The sequence below is a fragment of the Salmo trutta genome, unplaced genomic scaffold (genome assembly GCF_901001165.1).
Source record: "Salmo trutta unplaced genomic scaffold, fSalTru1.1, whole genome shotgun sequence".
Lineage (NCBI taxonomy): Eukaryota > Metazoa > Chordata > Actinopteri > Salmoniformes > Salmonidae > Salmo > Salmo trutta.
Window position 1 is genome coordinate 3226939 of NW_021823073.1, and position 21031 is coordinate 3247969.

General features: G+C 46.7%; 1 protein-coding gene across 12 annotated transcripts in view; it reads left to right on the top strand.

The window, feature by feature from the left end:
• The window catches only part of LOC115188733 (R3H domain-containing protein 1), a 45546-nt gene extending 24578 nt beyond the window's left edge, over positions 1–20968 (top strand). For 5 of the 12 annotated variants that reach the window (XM_029747503.1, XM_029747505.1, XM_029747508.1 and 2 more), the window contains 18 exons: positions 58–198; positions 405–513; positions 858–953; positions 1085–1110; positions 1612–1665; positions 1818–2035; positions 3443–3778; positions 4649–4794; positions 5128–5235; positions 8233–8496; positions 8741–8855; positions 11452–11585; positions 11875–12032; positions 13831–13934; positions 14156–14322; positions 14913–15170; positions 15510–15600; positions 18826–20968. In XM_029747503.1, the coding sequence (XP_029603363.1) occupies positions 58–198; positions 405–513; positions 858–953; positions 1085–1110; positions 1612–1665; positions 1818–2035; positions 3443–3778; positions 4649–4794; positions 5128–5235; positions 8233–8496; positions 8741–8855; positions 11452–11585; positions 11875–12032; positions 13831–13934; positions 14156–14322; positions 14913–15170; positions 15510–15600; positions 18826–19259 (2959 nt within the window). In that variant the 3' untranslated portion in view covers positions 19260–20968. The remainder of the gene's footprint in view (positions 1–57; positions 199–404; positions 514–857; positions 954–1084; positions 1111–1611; positions 1666–1817; positions 2036–3442; positions 3779–4648; positions 4795–5127; positions 5236–8232; positions 8497–8740; positions 8856–11451; positions 11586–11874; positions 12033–13830; positions 13935–14155; positions 14323–14912; positions 15171–15509; positions 15601–18825) is intronic. The other 7 variants (XR_003876590.1, XM_029747507.1, XM_029747514.1 and 4 more) reach the window with 7 other exon arrangements.
• Positions 20969–21031: the final 63 nt, after the last annotated feature.

Consider the following 21031-nt stretch of genomic DNA (forward strand, 5'->3'; position numbering starts at 1 on the left):
TATAGTTGCATTATTTTAGCCTTTCAGTAAAGCTCATTCAGCTCTTGTGTTTCCTAGAAGCCAGAAGAGGAAGTTCCCTCCCATGACGTCGTACCATAGAATGCTGCTACACCGAGTGGCTGCCTACTTTGGCATGGATCACAATGTTGACCCCACTGGGAAGTCTGTCATCATCAACAAAACTAGCAATACAAGAATGTATGTTTTTCATTTGGTACCAGTCAGTTTTAAAACATTTTATAATACATTATTTTCAGGATTTATACTGAACCACAATAATACATTTTATTAGACTCGATGAAGCTTAAATACATCAAATTGCTGTGAAAGTAGAAAGTATGTATTTGGTGTAGATTTTTTCCCCACGCCTCTAAACTTCCAGCAATGTAAATTCTCTTCCACAGACCAGATCAAAAATTCTCAGAACACATAAAAGACGACAAAACAGATGATTTCCAAAAACGCTACATTCTCAAAAGAGACAACGCCAGCTTCGACCGGGAAGACGGCATGGTAGGGGGTTTCTGTGTTCCAATCAAATGTCACGCTGTGTCCCAAATGACACCCTATTCTCTATATAGTGCCCTATGGGCCCTGGTCAACAGAAGTAAAGTATATAGGGAATAGTGTGCCATTTGGGATGCATTCTCAGCGATATGTCTTTGAGAGGGTGACAATCTGGTGCTGCAGTTCCAGCTGCTGGCTAGGCTAAGCTGTGCGGAAGCTGCTGGCTAGGCTAAGCTGCTGGCTAGACTAAGCTGCTGGCTAGGCTAAGCTGCTGGCTAGGCTAAGCTGCTGGCTAGGCTAAGCTGCTGGCTAGGCTAAGCTGCTGGCTAAGGTTGTGCATGTGCTTGCAGATACGAATGCGCCTGAAAGACGACAGGAGAAGCAAATCTATCGAGGAGAGAGAGGAGGACTATCAGAGAGCCAGGGACAGGATATTTGCACCAGATGTGAGATTTTGGCTAATCAATTTAGATTAATGATGCATTTGTGTTTATTTTGAAGTAAAATATGGATATGCTTTATGGACTGCAAATTACATGTTAGTAAGACATTGAAATAGATGTATTTTTTTCCACAGGGAGATCATTTCCATCTAGATGGAAGGTAAATATCAGTCTAATCTGACACAACGTTTGACTGGTTGGTCCAACGTGGACCGTTTGACTGGTTGGTCCAACGTGGACCGTTTGACTGGTTGGTCCAACGTGGACCGTTTGACTGGTTGGTCCAACGTGGACCGTTTGACTGGTTGGTCCAACGTGGACCGTTTGACTGGTTGGTCCAACGTGGACCGTTTGACTGGTTGGTCCAACGTGGACCGTTTGACTGGTTGGTCCAACGTGGGCCGTTTGACTGGTTGGTCCAACGTGGGCCGTTTGACTGGTTGGTCCAACGTGGGCCGTTTGACTGGTTGGTCCAACGTGGGCCGTTTGACTGGTTGGTCCAACGTGGGCCGTTTGACTGGTTGGTCCAACGTGGGCCGTTTGACTGGTTGGTCCAACGTGGGCCGTTTGACTGGTTGGTCCAACGTGGGCCGTTTGACTGGTTGGTCCAACGTGGATTTGATATCCTTTGATAATGTTGCATGGTCGTCTCCCCATGCAGGAGCCCTGATGAAGAGGCTTGTATCAGCACACAACAGAGACGGCAACTCTTCAGGTACTTCCTTTCTGTCACAGATCTCTCTCCCACACACACACACACACACACACACACACACACACACACACACACACACACACACACACACACACACACACACACACACACACACACACACACATCCATCCATCCATCCCTTGTTTTCTCAGACTAGGGGACGGGCGATCAGCCAGCAGTAGACAGAGCAGCTCTGAGAATGACCCCAAGAACTGTGATGCCCGGCCGTGGAGCAGCACTGATTCAGACAGCTCCAACCGTAACCTGAGGCCGACCATGACCAAGGCCAGCAGCTTCAGCAGCATCTCTGTCCTCATCAGAGGAGACAGCTCAGCCAGCAGCAAGAGCACCGGACGCCTCTCCAAAACAGGCAAGTATTAGTGGGGGGGGGGGCACTGGCTCATGCACACGTAGTCAAATGCACGTGCGACGTATCGTGTCCAGTCTGCTTTGTTCCACAGCACAGTGAAGCACCTCTTTTAATGACAGAATGAACCCTAAGAATGAAGAAAAACATGTGTTCTGTGTCCATGACTACTTGGTGGTAACCGATTTACCCCAAGTGTGGTCAGTCACCCCTAGACAATGTGATGCACTAGTTTCTGACTGACATGAGTTGGAATTGGTCCTTCACTGTGTGAGTGTGTGTGTGCGCACCATCCCTGTTTAATACAGGCATACTGGGGGAATGGAGAGCCAGTTTTCTTTGTTTATGCTGTTTTGGTTCCTTGTCTTTTCGATCATATTTTTTGTTGTTGTTGCTGCCTCTGTTCTAGAGGCTTTTCTTTTTGGTTTCATGTGATTCCATTTTCACAGTGCACTGACTGTGCCAGACAGACAGCTTTTTTGCTTGAGTTTTTTCTTTAACGTTGTTTACGAAGATGGGGCTCACTTTGTGCAGCACAACATCTGCTCTGCTGTTACTGGGAGGCCGTTTTGTGTTCCTGTTAGCTCTGTCCTGTGGCTCATCTCTTCTGCATGCAGTGCATGTCATCTTTTTGGTTCTTTGGCATCATTTAGCATCTTTGGTTTTAGCATTTTTGGTTTTAGCTTTTTTTCTCTTTGTTTTAGTATCCCCCATTTCTTTAAGTGCTGGTTGTTTAGTTTGTGTAGAAAACATGAAGAATGATGGCCATCACAATTCTGAATTCATTGGCTTTTACTGTTGGCAAGACAGAGACGTCTTTCTCACCTCTCCAGTAATACGTCCAGAGAGACCAAACTTGGGCCCAGTTTTCCTCTTTTGTCTGTCCAGATTTCAAAGCGCCTGATGGCTTTGCTTTTGACATCAAATATTGGAGGTTTGCGTACGTGCCAGAAGACCAACTTTGACGTTGTAAACCAGGAAATGTGTCTGTGGTTGCATTACTGACAAACTAATAACATGTTTGTGGTTATACTCTTTAAGATATGGACCACTTAAAATTACAGTTGATATGGGCTCATGCAAGATGCCCACAGAAGGACAAATATCACCTATAGCCAATGAATTCACTCACCGTGTGTCCCACTTTTGAATGGACCAATGGCTATCCTGCTTCTACTCCTGTTACCGCAGAAGTGACCAATAGTTGTCCTCCTTGTACCCCTGCCCGGAGGCTGGCTGTGCATGTGCTACAAGCCGCTGCCTCTATTTTTACTTTTATTCACCTTTTATTTAACTAGGCAAGTCAGTTAAGAACAAATTGTTATTTACAATGATGGTTCCACTATAGGACGTCTTTCATGATCCTCTCTGTAGGACGTTTAGTGACCTTTTCATCCCTCCCTCCTCTAGGTTCTGAGTCTTCTAATAGTGTAGGGTCTTCTACGAGTTCCATCTCTCGCCCCCAAGTACTCCACCTGCCTCTCCCTGTCCCAGCTGCTCTAACCCAGGCAGCCGGCCCTGTCGGGGGCCCCAGCACGGTGCAACCTACACCTGTGTCCTCCGCTGCCACGGCCCCCAGCTGTAGTAGGACTTCTGTGCACTGTGATCGGGGCAGCAGGAATGGCCCGGCGCCTGCATCCGGCCCAGCGCCAACCCAGGCCACTGCTAATGCTACTAGTTACTATTTTCTTCCCCCGGAAGCCACAGGGATACCGCCTGGCAGTATACTGGTCAACCCACACACAGGTTGGTATCTTCTGATCAGGGTTGGTTCTCATCCCTCAGTTCATATCGGCTGTATTGGCCTGTCTCTGTGTGCTGTCTTTATATAGGCTGGATTGGCCTGTCTCTGTGTGCTGTCTTTATATAGGCTGGATTGGCCTGTCTCTGTGTGCTGTCTTTATATAGGCTGGATTGGCCTGTCTCTGTGTGCTGTCTTTATTTTGGGTTTGTTGTGATGTTTGGTCCTGGTTGGTTTTGATCATAGTTCTTGTAAAACAAACTTCTTATTCAGTCTATTAGTCTGTCTGCTCTTCTCTTAGACTGTTGCTGAAATTTCTCAAACTACATATTTTGTTTTGGGTCAAATATATATCAAAGCCTTTCCAGATTGAATGAATGGACTAAGGGAGTTGGTAAACTGTATATATTCATGGTTTAGTCATTATTCAGGATACATGTTACTATAGCATAACTCCTATTGACTAAATTATACTCAAATGTCCTATAGCCTCTACTGCAGGGCTGTCCAACCCTCTTCCTGGAGATCTACTGTCCTGTATGGCGGTAGATCTCCAGGAAGAGGGTTGGACTGAAAACCCACAGGGCGGTAGATCTCCAGGAAGAGGGTTGGACTGAAAACCCACAGGGCGGTAGATCTTCAGGAAGAGGGTTGGACTGAAAACCCACAGGGCGGTAGTTCTCCAGGGAGAGGGTTGGACTGAAAACCCACAGGGCGGTAGATCTCCAGGAAGAGGGTTGGACTGAAAACCCACAGGGCGGTAGATCTCCAGGAAGAGGGTTGGACTGAAAACCCACAGGGCGATAGATCTCCAGGAAGAGGGTTGGGCAGCCCTGGTCTACAGTGTATCTAAGTTTGTTGTTCCCCACCTGCAGGCCAACCCTTTGTGAACCCTGACGGCAGTGCTGTGGTCTACAACCCCTCGATGACCTCACAGCAAGGTGGGAGGAGCCAGCAGCCCTTGGCCCCTCCCCTACCGCCCCCAGCCCCGCACCAGCCAGCCAATCACGTCCTCTCCCAGGTCAGTCAATGAGTCTACAGCCCATGTATCCCTTCTTTCTCCAGAAAGCCCATTCACTCCCCGCATGCAGTCATTTCTTTACTCTACCTGTTCTCAGTTAATATAGTAGATTAGAATCCATCATTCTTTAATTCATGCCTCCTAATTTCCCAGAGAACATTCATCATCTACGAGCTAGGGCTGAGTGAATTATCTAGATGTCAATCAGGTTCAATTAATTGTGATATTAATCAGCCAGCTCTAGTTCCTCCTATTCAATCACCTCTGACTTCTTAACTTATGGAGATCTCTCTCCTGTCTTTCCCTCTGTTCTGTCCTTTTCTCCTCCTTCAGCCGGTTCGGCATCTCCAGCCCTCTGCTCCACAGCCGATCCAGTACTCAACCATCTCTTACCCTCCTCCTCAGTTCCTGCCACTCTCCCCTAACCAACACTACACTTTGGTACCTATCAATCCTCTCTCTCCTCCCCCTCTATCTCCCACCTGTCTGTTTCTGTCCAGTTGCCTCTTCAGCGCCTTAATTAGGTGGTCTTTTATAAGACATGGTTGTTACGTTACGTGTGTTAATTCCAGAAGTTTATATTTTAGGAAGACATTTGAAAGCAGCAGTTTGCCCAATGGGAACCCAGAATCTTGTTTTCTGATGCAAAATGTCTTGCAACTGAGTGCTTGTTGAACATGACCCTGTTAGCCCTATGACCCGGTTAGGTGGAACATGACCCTGTTAGCCCTATGACCCAGTTAGGTGGAACATGACCCTGTTAGCCCTATGACCCAGTTAGGTGGAACATGACCCTGTTAGCCCTATGACCCGGTTAGGTGGAACATGACCCTGTTAGCCTTATGACCCAGTTAGGTAGAACATGACCCTGTTAGGTAGAACATGACCCTGTTAGGTAGAACATGACCCAGTTGGGTAGAACATGACCCTGTTAGCCCTATGACACAGTTAGGTAGAACATAACCCAGTTAGGTAGAACATGACCCAGTTAGGTAGAACATGACCCAGTTAGGTAGAACATGACCCTGTTAGGTAGAACATGACCCTGTTAGCACTATGGCCCAGTTAGGTAGAACATGACCCTGTTAGCCCTGTGACCCAGTTGGGTAGAACATGGCCCTGTTACCCAGTTAGGTAGAACATGGCCCTGTTACCCAGTTAGGTAGAACATGGCCCTGTTACCCAGTTAGGTAGAACATGGCCCTGTTACCCAGTTAGGTAGAACATGGCCCTGTTACCCAGTTAGGTAGAACATGGCCCTGTTACCCAGTTAGGTAGAACATGGCCCTGTTACCCAGTTAGGTAGAACATGGCCCTGTTACCCAGTTAAGTAGAACATGGCCCTGTTACCCAGTTAGGTAGAACAGGGCCATGTTAGCACTATGACCCAGTTGGGTAGAACGTGACCCTGTTAGCACTATGACCCAGTTGGGTAGAACGTGACCCTGTTAGCCCTATGACCCTGTTAGCCCTATTACCCAGTTGGGTAGAACGTGACCCTGTTAGCCCTATGACCCTGTTAGCCCTATTACCCAGTTGGGTAGAACGTGACCCTGTTAGCCCTATGACCCTGTTAGCCCTATTACCCAGTTGGGTAGAACATGGCCCTGTTACCCAGTTAGGTAGAACATGGCCCTGTTACCCAGTTAAGTAGAACATGGCCCTGTTACCCAGTTAGGTAGAACAGGGCCATGTTAGCACTATGACCCAGTTGGGTAGAACGTGACCCTGTTAGCACTATGACCCAGTTGGGTAGAACGTGACCCTGTTAGCCCTATGACCCTGTTAGCCCTATTACCCAGTTGGGTAGAACATGACCCTGTTAGCCCTATGACCCTGTTAGCCCTATTACCCAGTTGGGTAGAACATGACCCTGTTAGCCCTATGACCCTGTTAGCCCTATTACCCAGTTGGGTAGAACATGACCCTGTTAGCCCTATGACCCTGTTAGCCCTATTACCCAGTTAGGTAGAACATGGCCCTGTTACCCATATGACCCTGTTAGCCCTATTACCCAGTTAGGTAGAACATGGCCCTGTTACCCAGTTAGGTAGAACAGGGCCCTGTTACCTAGTTAGGTAGAACAGGGCCCTGTTAGCACTATGACCCAGTTGGGTAGAACGTGACCCTGTTAGCACTATGACCCTGTTAGCCCTATGACCCTGTTAGCCCTATTACCCAGTTGGGTAGAACATGACCCTGTTAGCCCTATTACCCAGTTAGGTAGAACATGGCCCTGTGACCCAGTTAGGTTGAACATGGCCCTGTGACCCAGTTAGGTTGAACGTGACCCAGTTAGGTTGAACGTGACCCAGTTAGGTCCCAAGTGGCACTGCGGTCTAAGGCACTGCATTACAGTGCTAGAGGTGTCACTACAGGCCCTGGTTCGATCCCGGGCTGTATCACAACCGACCGTGATCGGAAGTCCCATAGGGCGGCACACAATTGGCCCAGCGTCGTCCAGGTTAGGGGAGGGTTTGGCCGGGGGTAGGCCGTAATTGTAAAATAAGAATTTGTTCTTAACTGACTTGCTTAGTAAAATAAAGGTTAGATAAAACCACCCTGTTAGGTAGACTAGATCTGGCTGCGTTCTGTTAGGTAGACTAGATCTGGCTGCGTTCTGTTAGGTAGACTAGATCTGGCTGCATTCTGTTAGGTAGACTAGATCTGGCTGCGTTCGGTTAGGTAGACTAGATCTGGCTGCGTTCTGTTAGGTAGACTAGATCTGGCTGCGTTCGGTTAGGTAGACTAGATCTGGCTGCGTTCTGTTAGGTAGACTAGATCTGGTTGCGTTCTGTTAGGTAGACTAGATCTGGCTGCGTTCGGTTAGGTAGACTAGACCTGGCTGCGTTCTGTTAGGTAGACTAGATCTGGCTGCGTTCGGTTAGGTAGACTAGATCTGGCTGCGTTCGGTTAGGTAGACTAGATCTGGCTGCGTTCTGTTGTCCTCCTTTCCTGACCTGGTTTCACCCAACACATCCCTCTATGGCTGATTTAAAGCACTGAAACTAACGGTTTTTAATCATTAATTCAATACCAGATGTTGAATAATCCATGAGTAGATACGCTAAACTTCCAATTTACTGCCACTGAACAGCTTGTCATAGATGACCTAGACTGAGGTAGCCTACTCTGGTGCTATAAATATCCCAGTTTGGGTTCCCTGGGTGGTGTTCGGCATCAAACGGTAGAAAACTGACTGAAACAGGGAGAGACTACTAGAACTTGACTCCAATAAGACACATTCATTTTCTGTTTCAAAATGTTTTGCTACGGTGTGCCCTAATAAATATGACCCTAATAATTTTGGCCGTGGTCTTGATGCCCATTGCCTCTGGCCCTGTCTGTTGATTGATTGGATTTGACCATTTTAAAGGACATGTCCAGACAGTACATATATTTGAAACATATGTTTTCAGCATTATTCTCTCCCCACAGCAAGAAGGGCTTGCTGCCCAGTTCAGCCACATGAGTGTGGTGCGCCAGGCGTCCAGCGACGGCACAAACGGCGGCCCCCACCCTGCCATGTACCCCTCGGGCCCTGTGGTGCTCCAGGGCCCCCTGCAGCACCAGCAGACTGGCTACATGGTGGCCCCTCCAGGGCCCCCTGTGGTGGGACAAACCCAGGCCTACCCCACCCCCGGCCCTGCACACCCTTTGAGCCAGCCGGTCATGCAGCAACAGGGCTACATGCCACAGCAGGTACAACAGTTACAGTACAGTCACTCACATGGTCAGTCAACACACCATCTCATGGCATCGTCTACTTCAACTACCTACTTGTTGGTCTCAGTCTCCTTCAGTAATAGTCAATGATATTATCCACCAGATTATCCAGGTATGATCACAATCTAGATTGACCTCAGATCCTCTATGAGAAAAGTGTTCAGATTCCAAGGTGACCAGAGAAACTCTGTGTCTGCTTGTTGCCCTTCCTCTCCTGTAGATGCACACATGTTACTGTGCTCCAGCCCAGGACCCCCACTCCAACCAGCACTATCGCCCTGTCAGCCCCGTGCACTACACCAGCCCCCAGAACCAGCCTCTACCCCAGCAGCCAGGTAAACACACACACACACACACACACACACACACTGCTATCTCTCTGTGTTTGTCTTGATTAACTGAGCTGTCTCCCAGTGAGCTGCAGTCTGCTTGCTGAGTGTGTATTATGTTTCTCTGCACCCTGGGGGGGACACGATTGTTATCTACAGCCTCCTGCCTCCTCAACACAGCTCTGTTTTACTGGTTGTTAGCTACAGCCTCCTGCCTCCTCAACACAGCTCCGTTTTACTGGTTTTTATCTACAGCCTCCTGCCTCCTCAACACAGCTCTGTTTTACTGGTTGTTAGCTACAGCCTCCTGCCTCCTCAACACAGCTCTGTTTTACTGGTTGTTAGCTACAGCCTCCTGCCTCCTCAACACAGCTCTGTTTTACTGGTTGTTAGCTACAGCCTCCTGCCTCCTCAACACAGCTCCGTTTTACTGGTTGTCTCCTGCTGAACGCAGCACTGTGGTCATTTACTGGCTTTAATGTGGAGGAATGCTACTCCATCGTGTGTTGGGGGAATTAGGAGGCATCTCTTGGGGCTGAGCAGAGGAACAAATTAGGCTATATACTGTTAGTCTACTAGTGCATAAACAGTGGAATATCCAGCCACAGTGAAAATAAAACCACTTGCATAAGGAAGTTGCTTCTGCAATCAAACAGTTTTGCTGAAGGCTTCAGTATAAATGATGCTTGTGGGAATTGAACCTACAACCTCACCACACTCTTAACTCAGCCACACTGGACCACAGAGGTGTTGGTGATGAAGACCAGGAGTCTGGACTGGACCACAGAGGTGTTGGTGATGAAGACCAGGAGTCTGGACTGGACCACAGAGGTGTTGGTGATGAAGACCAGGAGTCTGGACTGGACCACAGAGGTGTTGGTGATGAAGACCAGGAGTCTGGACTGGACCACAGAGGTGTTGGTGATGAAGACCAGGAGTCTGGACTGGACCACAGAGGTGTTGGTGATGAAGACCAGGAGTCTGGACTGGACCACAGAGGTGTTGGTGATGAAGACCAGGAGTCTGGACTGGACCACAGAGGTGTTGGTGATGGGGAAACCTGGAAAGCAGAGTGGCAGAATGCGGGGCCGGGACGCTGTCTGAGAGTTCTATGATTCTCACAGTGAACCGGTCTCTTTTTCAGCCCCTCACTTCTCTTCAGTCTCTCACTCCTCTCTTCTCCAGCGCTCTATTTTCAGCCCCTCAACTCTTCTTCTCCAGCGGTCATGATGATGACTACCTGTTCCTTCAGGGTCGTCATCTGTGTTATTACAATGTGTCTTTTTGGAAGCGTTCAGTCCTGCAGATTACAACATAAAGGCACACTGACAATAGGCATAAAGCACCTGTTAGCAGCTTCCTATTTCACCTGCTGTACCAAGGCAGTCTAATCCCATTCTCTGTGTGCTCAGGTGGAATGGTGTGTGGGGGATATAATGGGAGAGTCATTTCATGCTTGGTTTGTGAGCAGAGGTCAGGAGAGAGACTGGAGGACGGTCAAAATAGTGTCCTGCTCTTTCACATATGAAACCATTCATCGTCTATTGGTCTCGTCTTGTTCCACTTTTCCTCATTGGGGCTAAAGAATGTTCCAGTCACCTTTTTACAAAAGGACGACTAATGCGGTCCCTGGATTTCTCTGTGAGATGAGTCTGTAACCTTGACATTCAGCTGTCCACTATGGAACAAGCACTACTATGTCTACCACCGTTTTTACTTTGCCAGAGAGACCACCGTTTTGACTTTGCCAGAGAGACCACCGTTTTGACTTTGCCAGAGAGACCACCGTTTTGACTTTGCCAGAGAGACCACCGCTTTGACTTTGCCAGAGAGACCACCGCTTTGACTTTGCCAGAGAGACCACCGCTTTGACTTTGCCAGAGAGACCACCGTTTTGACTTTGCCAGAGAGACCACCGCTTTGACTTTGCCAGAGAGACCACCGCTTTGACTTTGCCAGAGAGACCACCGTTTTTCTATGTTGCGCATTTTGCGTCGTCTGTTTTTGTAATTTGCTCATGTGTTAGTCTTTTGTTTTCGCTATGTTTTTTCCCACTACACTCTTCCTTCCTTGGATTCAATATTGTATGATTTTCTCCATGTTTTAGATGTCTTCTACATTGTAATGGGTATTATAAACTGGGTGGTTCGAGCCCTGAATGCTGATTGGCTGACAGCCGTGGTATATCACACAGTTTACCACATGGATGACAAAACATGTATTTTTACTTCTCTAATTATGTTGCTAACCAGTTTATAGTAGCAATAAGGCACCTCGGGGGTTTGTGGTATATGCCAATATACCACGGCTAAGGTCTGTATCCAGGCACTCCACGTTGCGTCGTGCCTTTGTATATTGGCCACATACCACACCCCCTCAGGCCTTATTGATTAATTCTAATACAAGTAAAGAGAGAAGATCATCTCCCAAGACAACAGAGGCTTATTAAATATGTTTCTCATTTCACTTCGGCTCATTCATTCATAGTCGTTATGATTAGAATTAATGTCACCATTTTGTTTAAAAACAATGAATTCAAATGTTCTGTATCTCACTAGATATTTCAATAGAAGTGAATTGTAACGTCCTAATGTTACTGAAGGTTACCATGCTGTGATGCCAAATCAGCCCCAGGGCCCTCAGCATCAGAACCTGGTGAACAACCAGCAGCACAGCAATATGGGAAATCACATGACGGCCTTCATGGTCCAGTACCCTTCAATGCCGTCTTATCAGGTACGTTCTTTTTGGCTTATCATTATTAAACTGTTGTTTTTCAATTAAAGAATCAAATTGATTTGTCCTGTGCTTTTACTTTGACATGGTTTGATCTTCAATTGTGAACATCTTGCTCTTGTGAACATCTTTGCCTGACTGAAAATCTTCTAATTATATCAATCGAACCCTGAAATGTTAAATAGTTTGAAGATGAGACTTGAAAGGGACCAGACATCACATGTAAATGTAAAAAAGAGATATTCCTGCTTAATCCTGTTTTTCCATATGGTCTGTGTGCGTCGTGCAGGTATCAATGTCCCAGGGCTCTCAGAACATGCCTCCACATCAGCAGGCATGTCAACAGCCAATGATGATCCAGAGCCATCCAAGCCAAGGTCCCATGGCCATGTCAGGCATGCAGGTCTACTACAGTGTCATGCCTCCAAATCAACACAGCACCATGAGGTAGGAACTGAGCTGTTCTATTGTTGACACCAGGAACATGGACTGTGTATTAAATAGTCAAAGTGTTAGGTCTGTTATCTGGTACTGTTTCATATTCCAGAGTAGTTCAATGTTGATGAAAGCGCCGCAGATACCGGTGTACCAACCAACCTGCCAACACCATTTACAACAGTCCATTATAGTAGCTTGTAGCTAGACTATAGAGCCCCCCCCCCCCCCCCCCCCCCGTTCCCCCCCAGAGCCATAGTTCTCCTATAGTGTGGTTGATAAGGGAGTTATTGCCGGTGTAGAAACCGGTCCTCATGGGAGCTGAGGTGTACTATTAAGACTGGGCTGCACTGCACCTGTATCATCAGCCTTATCAATCATCCTCCAGACTGACCTACTAACAGCAGCTCCACTGAGCTGAAAGTGATCTCCAGACTGACCTACTAACAGCAGCTCCACTGAGCTGAAAGTGATCTCCAGACTGACCTACTAACAGCAGCTCCACTGAGCTGAAAGTGACCTCCAGACTGACCTACTAACAGAAGCTCCACTGAGCTGAAAGTGACCTCCAGACTGACCTACTAACAGAAGCTCCACTGAGCTGAAAGTGACCTCCAGACTGACCTACTAACAGAAGCTCCACTGAGCTGAAAGTGACCTCCAGACTGACCTACTAACAGAAGCTCCACTGAGCTGAAAGTGACCTCCAGACTGACCTACTAACAGCAGCTCCACTGAGCTGAAAGTGACCTCCAGACTGACCTACTAACAGCAGCTCCACTGAGCTGAAAGTGACCTCCAGACTGACCTACTAACAGAAGCTCCACTGAGCTGAAAGTGACCTCCAGACTGACCTACTAACAGAAGCTCCACTGAGCTGAAAGTGACCTCCAGACTGACCTACTAACAGAAGTTCCACTGAGCTGAAAGTGACCTCCAGACTGACCTACTAACAGAAGCTCCACTGAGCTGAAAGTGACCTCCAGACTGACCTACTAACAGCAGCTCCACTGAGCTGAAAGTGACCTCCAGACTGACCTACTAACAGCAGCTCCACTGAGCTGAAAGTGACCTCCAGACTGACCTACTAACAGCAGCTCCACTGAGCTGAAAGTGACCTCCAGACTGACCTACTAACAGCAGCTCCACTGAGCTGAAAGTGACCTCCAGACTGACCTACTAACAGAAGCTCCACTGAGCTGAAAGTGACCTCCAGACTGACCTACTAACAGAAGCTCCACTGAGCTGAAAGTGACCTCCAGACTGACCTACTAACAGCAGCTCCACTGAGCTGAAAGTGACCTCCAGACTGACCTACTAACAGCAGCTCCACTGAGCTGAAAGTGACCTCCAGACTGACCTACTAACAGCAGCTCCACTGAGCTGAAAGTGACCTCCCTCCCTGTTGTACTGGTTCCTCTATACCGCCCCACAGCATCAGTACTGTCAGTGTTAATATTAAGTGTCCCAAATAAAACCCTATTCCCTATATAGTGCACTAGTTTTAACCAGAGCCCTATGGGTCCAGTACCAGGCAGCTGTAATGTAATCCTTCAGTCTGATGCCAGAGTGATTTAGGTCATAAAGAGGAAATGATTGACATGTTTGTTTTTCTCTTGGACTGTCACCATTAATCCGAGATCATTACCAGACCTTTAATACAAGACTTTCTGAAACATTGTGTCAGGGCTCTTTAAGGGACACTTTGACAGCAAATATAAAGTGGCTGGCTGCTGGTGCATCAATGTCTTTTAATTGATGCCTCATAGAGCTCCATAAATATATTGACTAAGCAAGTGTGTGTCCACAGTTCATCGATGGGTTTCTTACCACCTCCTGGGGCAGAGCAGATGCAGTTTCCCCGGGCTTCGTCTCCATGTGGAACCCAGCAGCTACCAGGACAGCAGTGTGCAGGTAACATTACCTCTCAGCAACACTAAGGTCGCGGGTTCAATTCCCCCCGGGATCACAGACATACTAAAATAGATACCGTTCGCTTTGAAAGACCCTTAAGTATGAGATTTGATACCATTAAAATGGTTTTCCTGCCTTGTGTGTCCATCCAAGGATGGAAAACGTTCCTTTGACAATGAAGCTGTGATTTTGACGTTGTAACTGTGTGTGTTGGTCTGTAGGTGTGCTCCCCGGTCCTCACAGTGGTGGTATGGTGATGATGCAGCTGACCCTGCCCCCTAACCACCAGCCCAGAGCCCACTCCCCTCCACAGTGGAAACACAACAGATACTACAGTCTGGATCACACACGCAGCCAGAGGTCCTCAGAACAACTAGACCACTCACAGGTAACTACTCAGAACAACTAGACCACTCACAGGTAACTACTCAGAACAACTCACAGGTAACTACTCAGAACAACTCACAGGTAACTACTCAGAACAACTAGACCACTCACAGGTAACTACTCAGAACAACTAGACCACTCACAGGTAACTACTCAGAACAACTAGACCACTCACAGGTAACTACTCAGAACAACTAGAACAACTCACAGGTAACTACTCAGCTGCTGATAATTAGACATAACCATTCAGGAGTCTTTGTAATATTATGCATGCTGGAGAGAGGGCAGGATCAGCCTGGGAGAGGGCAGGATCAGCCTGGGAGAGGGCAGGATCAGCCTGAGAGAGGGCAGGATCAGCCTGAGAGAGGGCAGGATCAGCCTGAGAGAGGGCAGGATCAGCCTGAGAGGGGGCAGGATGACTGATCTACACATCTTGCATCCCAAATAACTGCTCATTGTGTTATCAAGATAAGCGACTCCGAGCAGCGCATCTTGCTCAGGCCCGTCTCTTTGAACTAAGGATACACTTTCCCTCTGATCGACTATATTAAAAGGTTTCTATGTCCCCTCCTTTCTGCCTCTGTCCTATAGAACAGTCCCCAGCTGGGTGGTCCCAGCACGCCTCCGGCCCAGCCCCAAGCCCCAACCCACCAACTCACCTCCATAAAGAACCTCCGCTCGGCCGGCCTCACCCCCATCCCCATAATGACCCAGTTCCCCAGACCTTTCGGCCCAGGGCAGGCAGTGGACGGCAGATACCCATTACTTGGTCAACCCCTCCAGTACAACCCTGCCATCAGGCCTCCGCTGATCCACGGCACACACCACATGGTCCCCAACCACCACCACGTGAGTCCTCAGAACACACACCACATGGTCCCCAACCACCACCACGTGAGTCCTCAGAACACACACCACATGGTCCCCAACCACCACCACGTAAGTCCTCAGAACACACACCACATGGTCCCCAACCACCACCATGTGAGTCCTCAGAACACACACCACATGGTCCCCAACCACCACCATGTGAGTCCTCAGAACACACGCACGTGACAAAGGAGGTTGTTTCATACGACAAAATGAACCAAATCTGTGAAATGAAAATGTAAGATTAAAAGATGAAAAAAGTAGACAATAGAATCTCAGACCAGTCAACATGTCTGCCTCCTTTTCCTTTTCCTTCAGGGCCCAATGGGAATCCGGCATCATGGGGGGCGAGGGAGGAGACCACCGCCTAGGAAGTCATTATCATCAGATCTTAGTGTAGGTGACCCAGGTAATGGAGAGGGGAGACCATGACCCAGGTAATGGAGAGGGGAGACCATGACCCAGGTAATGGAGAGGGGAGACCATGACCCAGGTAATGGAGAGGGGAGACCATGACCCAGGTAATGGAGAGGGGAGACCATGACCCAGGTAATGGAGAGGGGAGACCATGACCCAGGTAATGGAGAGGGGAGAGAGAGCCTACCTGTTCATGGTGGGTTGATCAATAGGACTGTGACGTTCCCAGATGGAAGAGGACTCCCGTGGTATTTACATATTGGCATGTATCCATTCAGGTGTATTTTGTGGCTTTTGATGAATGCGTTCTAATGGTCTAAAGTTGCACTGTTGCTACAGCCTGTAAACACACAGTCCAGTTCATAGTGAATGATGGCAGGCCAACTGCCTGTAAACACACAGTCCAGTTCATAGTGAATGATGGCAGGCCAACTGCCTGTAAACACACAGTCTAGTTCATAGTGAATGATGGCAGGCCAACTGCCTGTAAACACACAGTCCAGTTCATAGTGAATGATGGCAGGTCCTACTGCCTGTAAACACACAGTCCAGTTCATAGTGAATGATGGCAGGTCCTACTGCCTGTAAACACACAGTCCAGTTCATAGTGAATGATGGCCGGTCCTACTGCCTGTAAACACACAGTCCAGTTCATAGTGAATGATGGCAGGCCCTACTGCCTGTAAACACACAGTCCAGTTCATAGTGAATGATGGCAGGCCAACTGCCTGTAAACACACAGTCCAGTTCAAAGTCAATGATGACAGGCCCTGTGGCAAATGGCTTATTTGCATATATGCCTACTGTAGCTTTGATTGGCTCTGGCGCACCAGTCTGTGTAGAGTCTGGTTCTGGACAAGACATACACGTTCTTATTGGGGTTTATTTACTGCGGTGTCTATTAATTGTCCAAACGCACAGCCACTTTCCCACTATATGTTATAGAATTTTAACAAATGCCTTAATGTCAGTTCCCAAACATTCTATGAAGTATGAAAATGTGAAAATAACCATATCTAAGTGCTCGTCAGAGAATGTAAAGAAAAGTTTTTAATGAAAGTGCCATTCTCCCTGGGGGGGTGTGATCAGATTTTTATAAGATTTCATGTTGCTAAAACGCTGTCAGTTCCACATGAAACGACTAAAACCGGATATTAGGCACATAGAACATATAATGGACCTATATATTTTTAAATAATATCGTCTTTGAGAACTAATAATAACATAAATAAAAGCTAGACGAGGAGAATTAAAAAAAAGTATGCATTCAGGAGTTTTGTCATGGCGTGAGGCCCCCATTTTTTTCATTTTATTTGTCACTCAGGTAGCATAAGCCTTGGCAAAATGTGTAGAATTTCAGGAAATTGGCTTTTAAACAACATTTTGTCACTCCGGCCAATAGGACAGCCTCAAATATAAGTTGGTGACCGCACCATTGGCCAAGCCCATAGCCACACCCACCACCTAAGCCCTGTTTTGATCCATAAAACCCTGTATATGTGATTATGTAACCCTGTTCAGATTATTTATTTTGGAGCATAAATAATAATGGTCTGAATGGATTCCTGTGGATCATCACACTTGAGTCTTAGAACAATATTTTTGCTAATATAATATTTATAAACAACCTAGTTAAAAATATATATATATACAATACCTGTCAAAAGATTTGGACACACCTACTCATTCAAGGGTTTTTCTTTATTTTTACAATTTTCTACATTGTAGAATAATAGTGAAGACATCAACTGAAATAACACATCGAATCATGTAGTAACTAAAAACATGTTAAACAAATCAAAATAGATTTTAGATTCTTCTAAGTAGCCACCCTTTGCCTTGACAGCTTTGCACACTCTTGGCATTCTCTCAACCAGCTAGTTGAGCTGTTCCCACATATGCTGAGCATTTGTTGGCTGCTTTTCCTTCCCTCTGCGGTCCAACTCATCCCAAACCATCTCAATTGGGTTGAGGTCAGGTGATTGTGGAGGCCTCATCACTCTCCTTCTTGGTCAAATAGGCCTTACACAGCCTGGAGGTGTGTTGGGCCATTGTCCTGTTGAAAACAAATGATAGTCCCACTAAGTGAAAACCAGATGGGATGGCATATCGCTGCAGAATGCTGTGGTAGCCATGCTGGTTAAGTGTGCCTTGAATTCTAAATAAATCACAGACAGTGTCACTAGCAAAGCACCATCACACTACCTTCTTCTTGGTGGGAACCACACATGCGGAGATCATCCGTTCACCTACTCTACGTCTCAAAGACCAAAAATCTCAAATTTGGATTTCCACCCGTCTAATGTTCATAGCTCATGTTTCTTGGCCCAAGCAAGTATTTTCTTGATTGACTGACCTTCATGTCTTAAAGTAATGATGGACTGCTGTTTCTCTTTGCTTATTTGAGCTGTTCTTGCCATAATATGGACTTGGTCTTTAACCAAGTAGGGCTATCTTCTGTATACCACCACAACCTTGTCACAACACAACTGATTGGCTCAAACACATTACGAAGGACAGAAGTTCCACAAATTAACTTTCAACAAGGCACACCTGTTAATTGAAATGCATTCCACCTCATGAAGCTGGTTGAGAGAATGCCAAGAGTGTGCAAAGCTGTCAAGGCAAAGGGTGGCTACTTTGAAGCATCTCGAATATAACATGTATTTTGATTTGTTTAACTTTTTTTTTTGGTTACTACATGATTCTATATGCGTTTCATAGTTTTGATGTCTTCACTGTTATTCTACAATGTAGAAAATAGTAAAAATAAAGAAAAACCCTTGAATGAGTAGGTGTGTTAGAAGATTTTGACTGGTTCTGTATGTGTGTATATATATATCATAAAAAACCACTTGCTGTGCACTGAAGGACCATACGGGAATGTATTTGTTCATGTAAGAAGAATTTATAGACATGGTAGAATTCACACCTGGCTAAATAAATAAACTGGTGTACCTAGGTGTTAGGAATATAATGATTCTCTCACATACTGTATTGGATTCCACGCAGCAAGATTTTATTTTAGAAGGGGAAATGATCCTTATTGAAATGACTCTAGTAGTGTTTATTGGTCCACAATTACTCCCCCAACAGCTAAACTAAATGTCATCCCTGTTGCCACTAGAGATGATCAGCTTCCGTTGGTCTTCGTGCAGTAAAAGATCATGTTGTCAATAACTGACCTGGTGAATCAATCAATTGTCTCTCCGTGCAGTGAACGGTGGAGTCCTGGAGGTGCTGGAGCTACCAGAGGGCATCAGTCGTACGGAGGCAGACTCTCTCCTGGGAGAGCTGTACAGAGGAGGGGCCATGATCAAGTGGTTGTCTGAGACCCAACAGCACCAACACCAGAACCAGTCTGGTGAAACCCTGCTGAAGCACTGTGGGGCTGGGGGGGACGGTAACAATGGTGACACAAACACTGACACTACTTCCTGTTCCAAACCCCCCAGTAGTAACCATAATGACCTGGCGTCCACCTACACCATCCTGGCTGTGTTTCCCTCCAGGTACGCAGCTCAGAACGCCTTGCTCAGACACAGTGGCCCTGCCGGCCCTGGGCCCCTCCTTACCACCACGTTCAAACTCAGAACTAGCAAGAGACACTCTGATGAGTTTCACAACCTGGAGAGGACCAGCTCTCAATAGCAGGGTGGGGTGCTGTATCCAGCCAACCTGGAGAGGACCAGCTCTCAATAGCAGGGTGGGGTGCTGTATCCAGCCAACCTGGAGAGGACCAGCTCTCAATAGCAGGGTGGGGTGCTGTATCCAGCCAACCTGGAGAGGACCAGCTCTCAATAGCAGGGTGGGGTGATATGTTATGAGGGCCCCTGAGAGGTTGTTCTAGGGGCTCCCACGGGGTGCTATGAGGGGCTGCCCATCATGGGCCCTCGCCATGGTCCCTCCACCCCACCACCACCCCCTCCACTGCTGTCATCGGCCAACCAACCAGACACCCCTCTTCTGCAAGCATCACTCACTAGTCTCCACTTCCCACCGGACTGACAGACAGACTGATGGAGTATCACTCGGTTGGCATTATCTAACAGCTTTTTCACTTGTTGTAGAGGCTTTCTGGGAATGTGTTAATGCCTTTGGAATGTTCTCTACTTTTGTGAGATGAAAATGTGTAAAAAGGATCAGCCAACACACCAATGTTGAAACACAAAGACACAGACAGAAAAACAAGAATGAAGTTCCAAAAGTGTGATATTATTTTATTTGCAGACAGAACATGGTAAAGGAGCAGCATGTTTTATTTAGTTTTATGTTTGTTAAAAGCTGCAGTCAGAACACCCAAAGCAGGGTTGTACTCATTCATTACAAGAGGATAATATACCAAGTGTCTCTCATTGGACAAGAGTGTCTCTTTGGGCCGGATTCTGATTTGAGATCTGCAACGGATAACTCCAGATTTCTGTTTAAAATGTCCCATTGCCGTAAAAGCTTGATTTACACGAAAGCCTGAGTTGTGGCGGTGTGTAATATCATGTTAGGATTCGGCCCGTAGAGTCAGTCTCCTGTTAGTCAGTTGGTGTGCTACTACAACAGCAGATTAGGGTCTTCTAGAACAAGGTTGTGTTCCAACTGGCACCCCATTTCCCTATACAGTGCACTACTTAGGTCCCATAGGGCTATGGTTTTATGGGACCTGGTCTAAAGTATAAAGTAGTGGACTATCTAGAGAATAGGGTTCCATTTGGGACTTAGCCCAACAGAATGTTGTTGTTTTTTGTGCCTTCTAACTGGACTCTGGTGCCACTATCCATCCCTCTCCCAAACACCCCTAAAGACAACATACCCCATCCAATTCCATTTGTATAAACTCTGACCCACCAATTTCATTCACAATAAATCATCACTGATATGGTAGCTAAATTATTCAGAGTTTTCTACATAGTAAATGGTATCTTTGCACTGGCACAAGGGAGAAATGTTTGTTTTGATAGTGGTTTATCGTTTTTAAGTTGAGAAGAACCTTGGTGCATCTCATTGATGGTTTATTCTATTTGAGCTGTTTTAAAATGAATGTCCTTCTCACCAATCTCCAACCCTCTCTGTTCAGTACACCATTCCCTGGATACGTATCAAATGGCACCCTATTCCCTATGGACCCAGGTCAAACGTAGTGCACTATATAGGGTGGCCAGGCCAATGTTTAGTTTGTTTTACCATTTGTATCCTATCAGAAGGGTCACTGGAAAAGTGTGCATTATTCACAACACACCCCCAACCCCATCATACCCAAACATTACTATTTAAGATGGTTGTTGATGGTGGATTCAGGAGAGATGTACAGTCTGCTGGGGCAAGATGTTTTTATTTCTGTTTGAAACCAATAAATGTTTACACCAAAAGATGTGCTTTGTCATTTCAACAACACTCCTGTCGTTTGACAAAATATGAGATTCTTTCTGCTT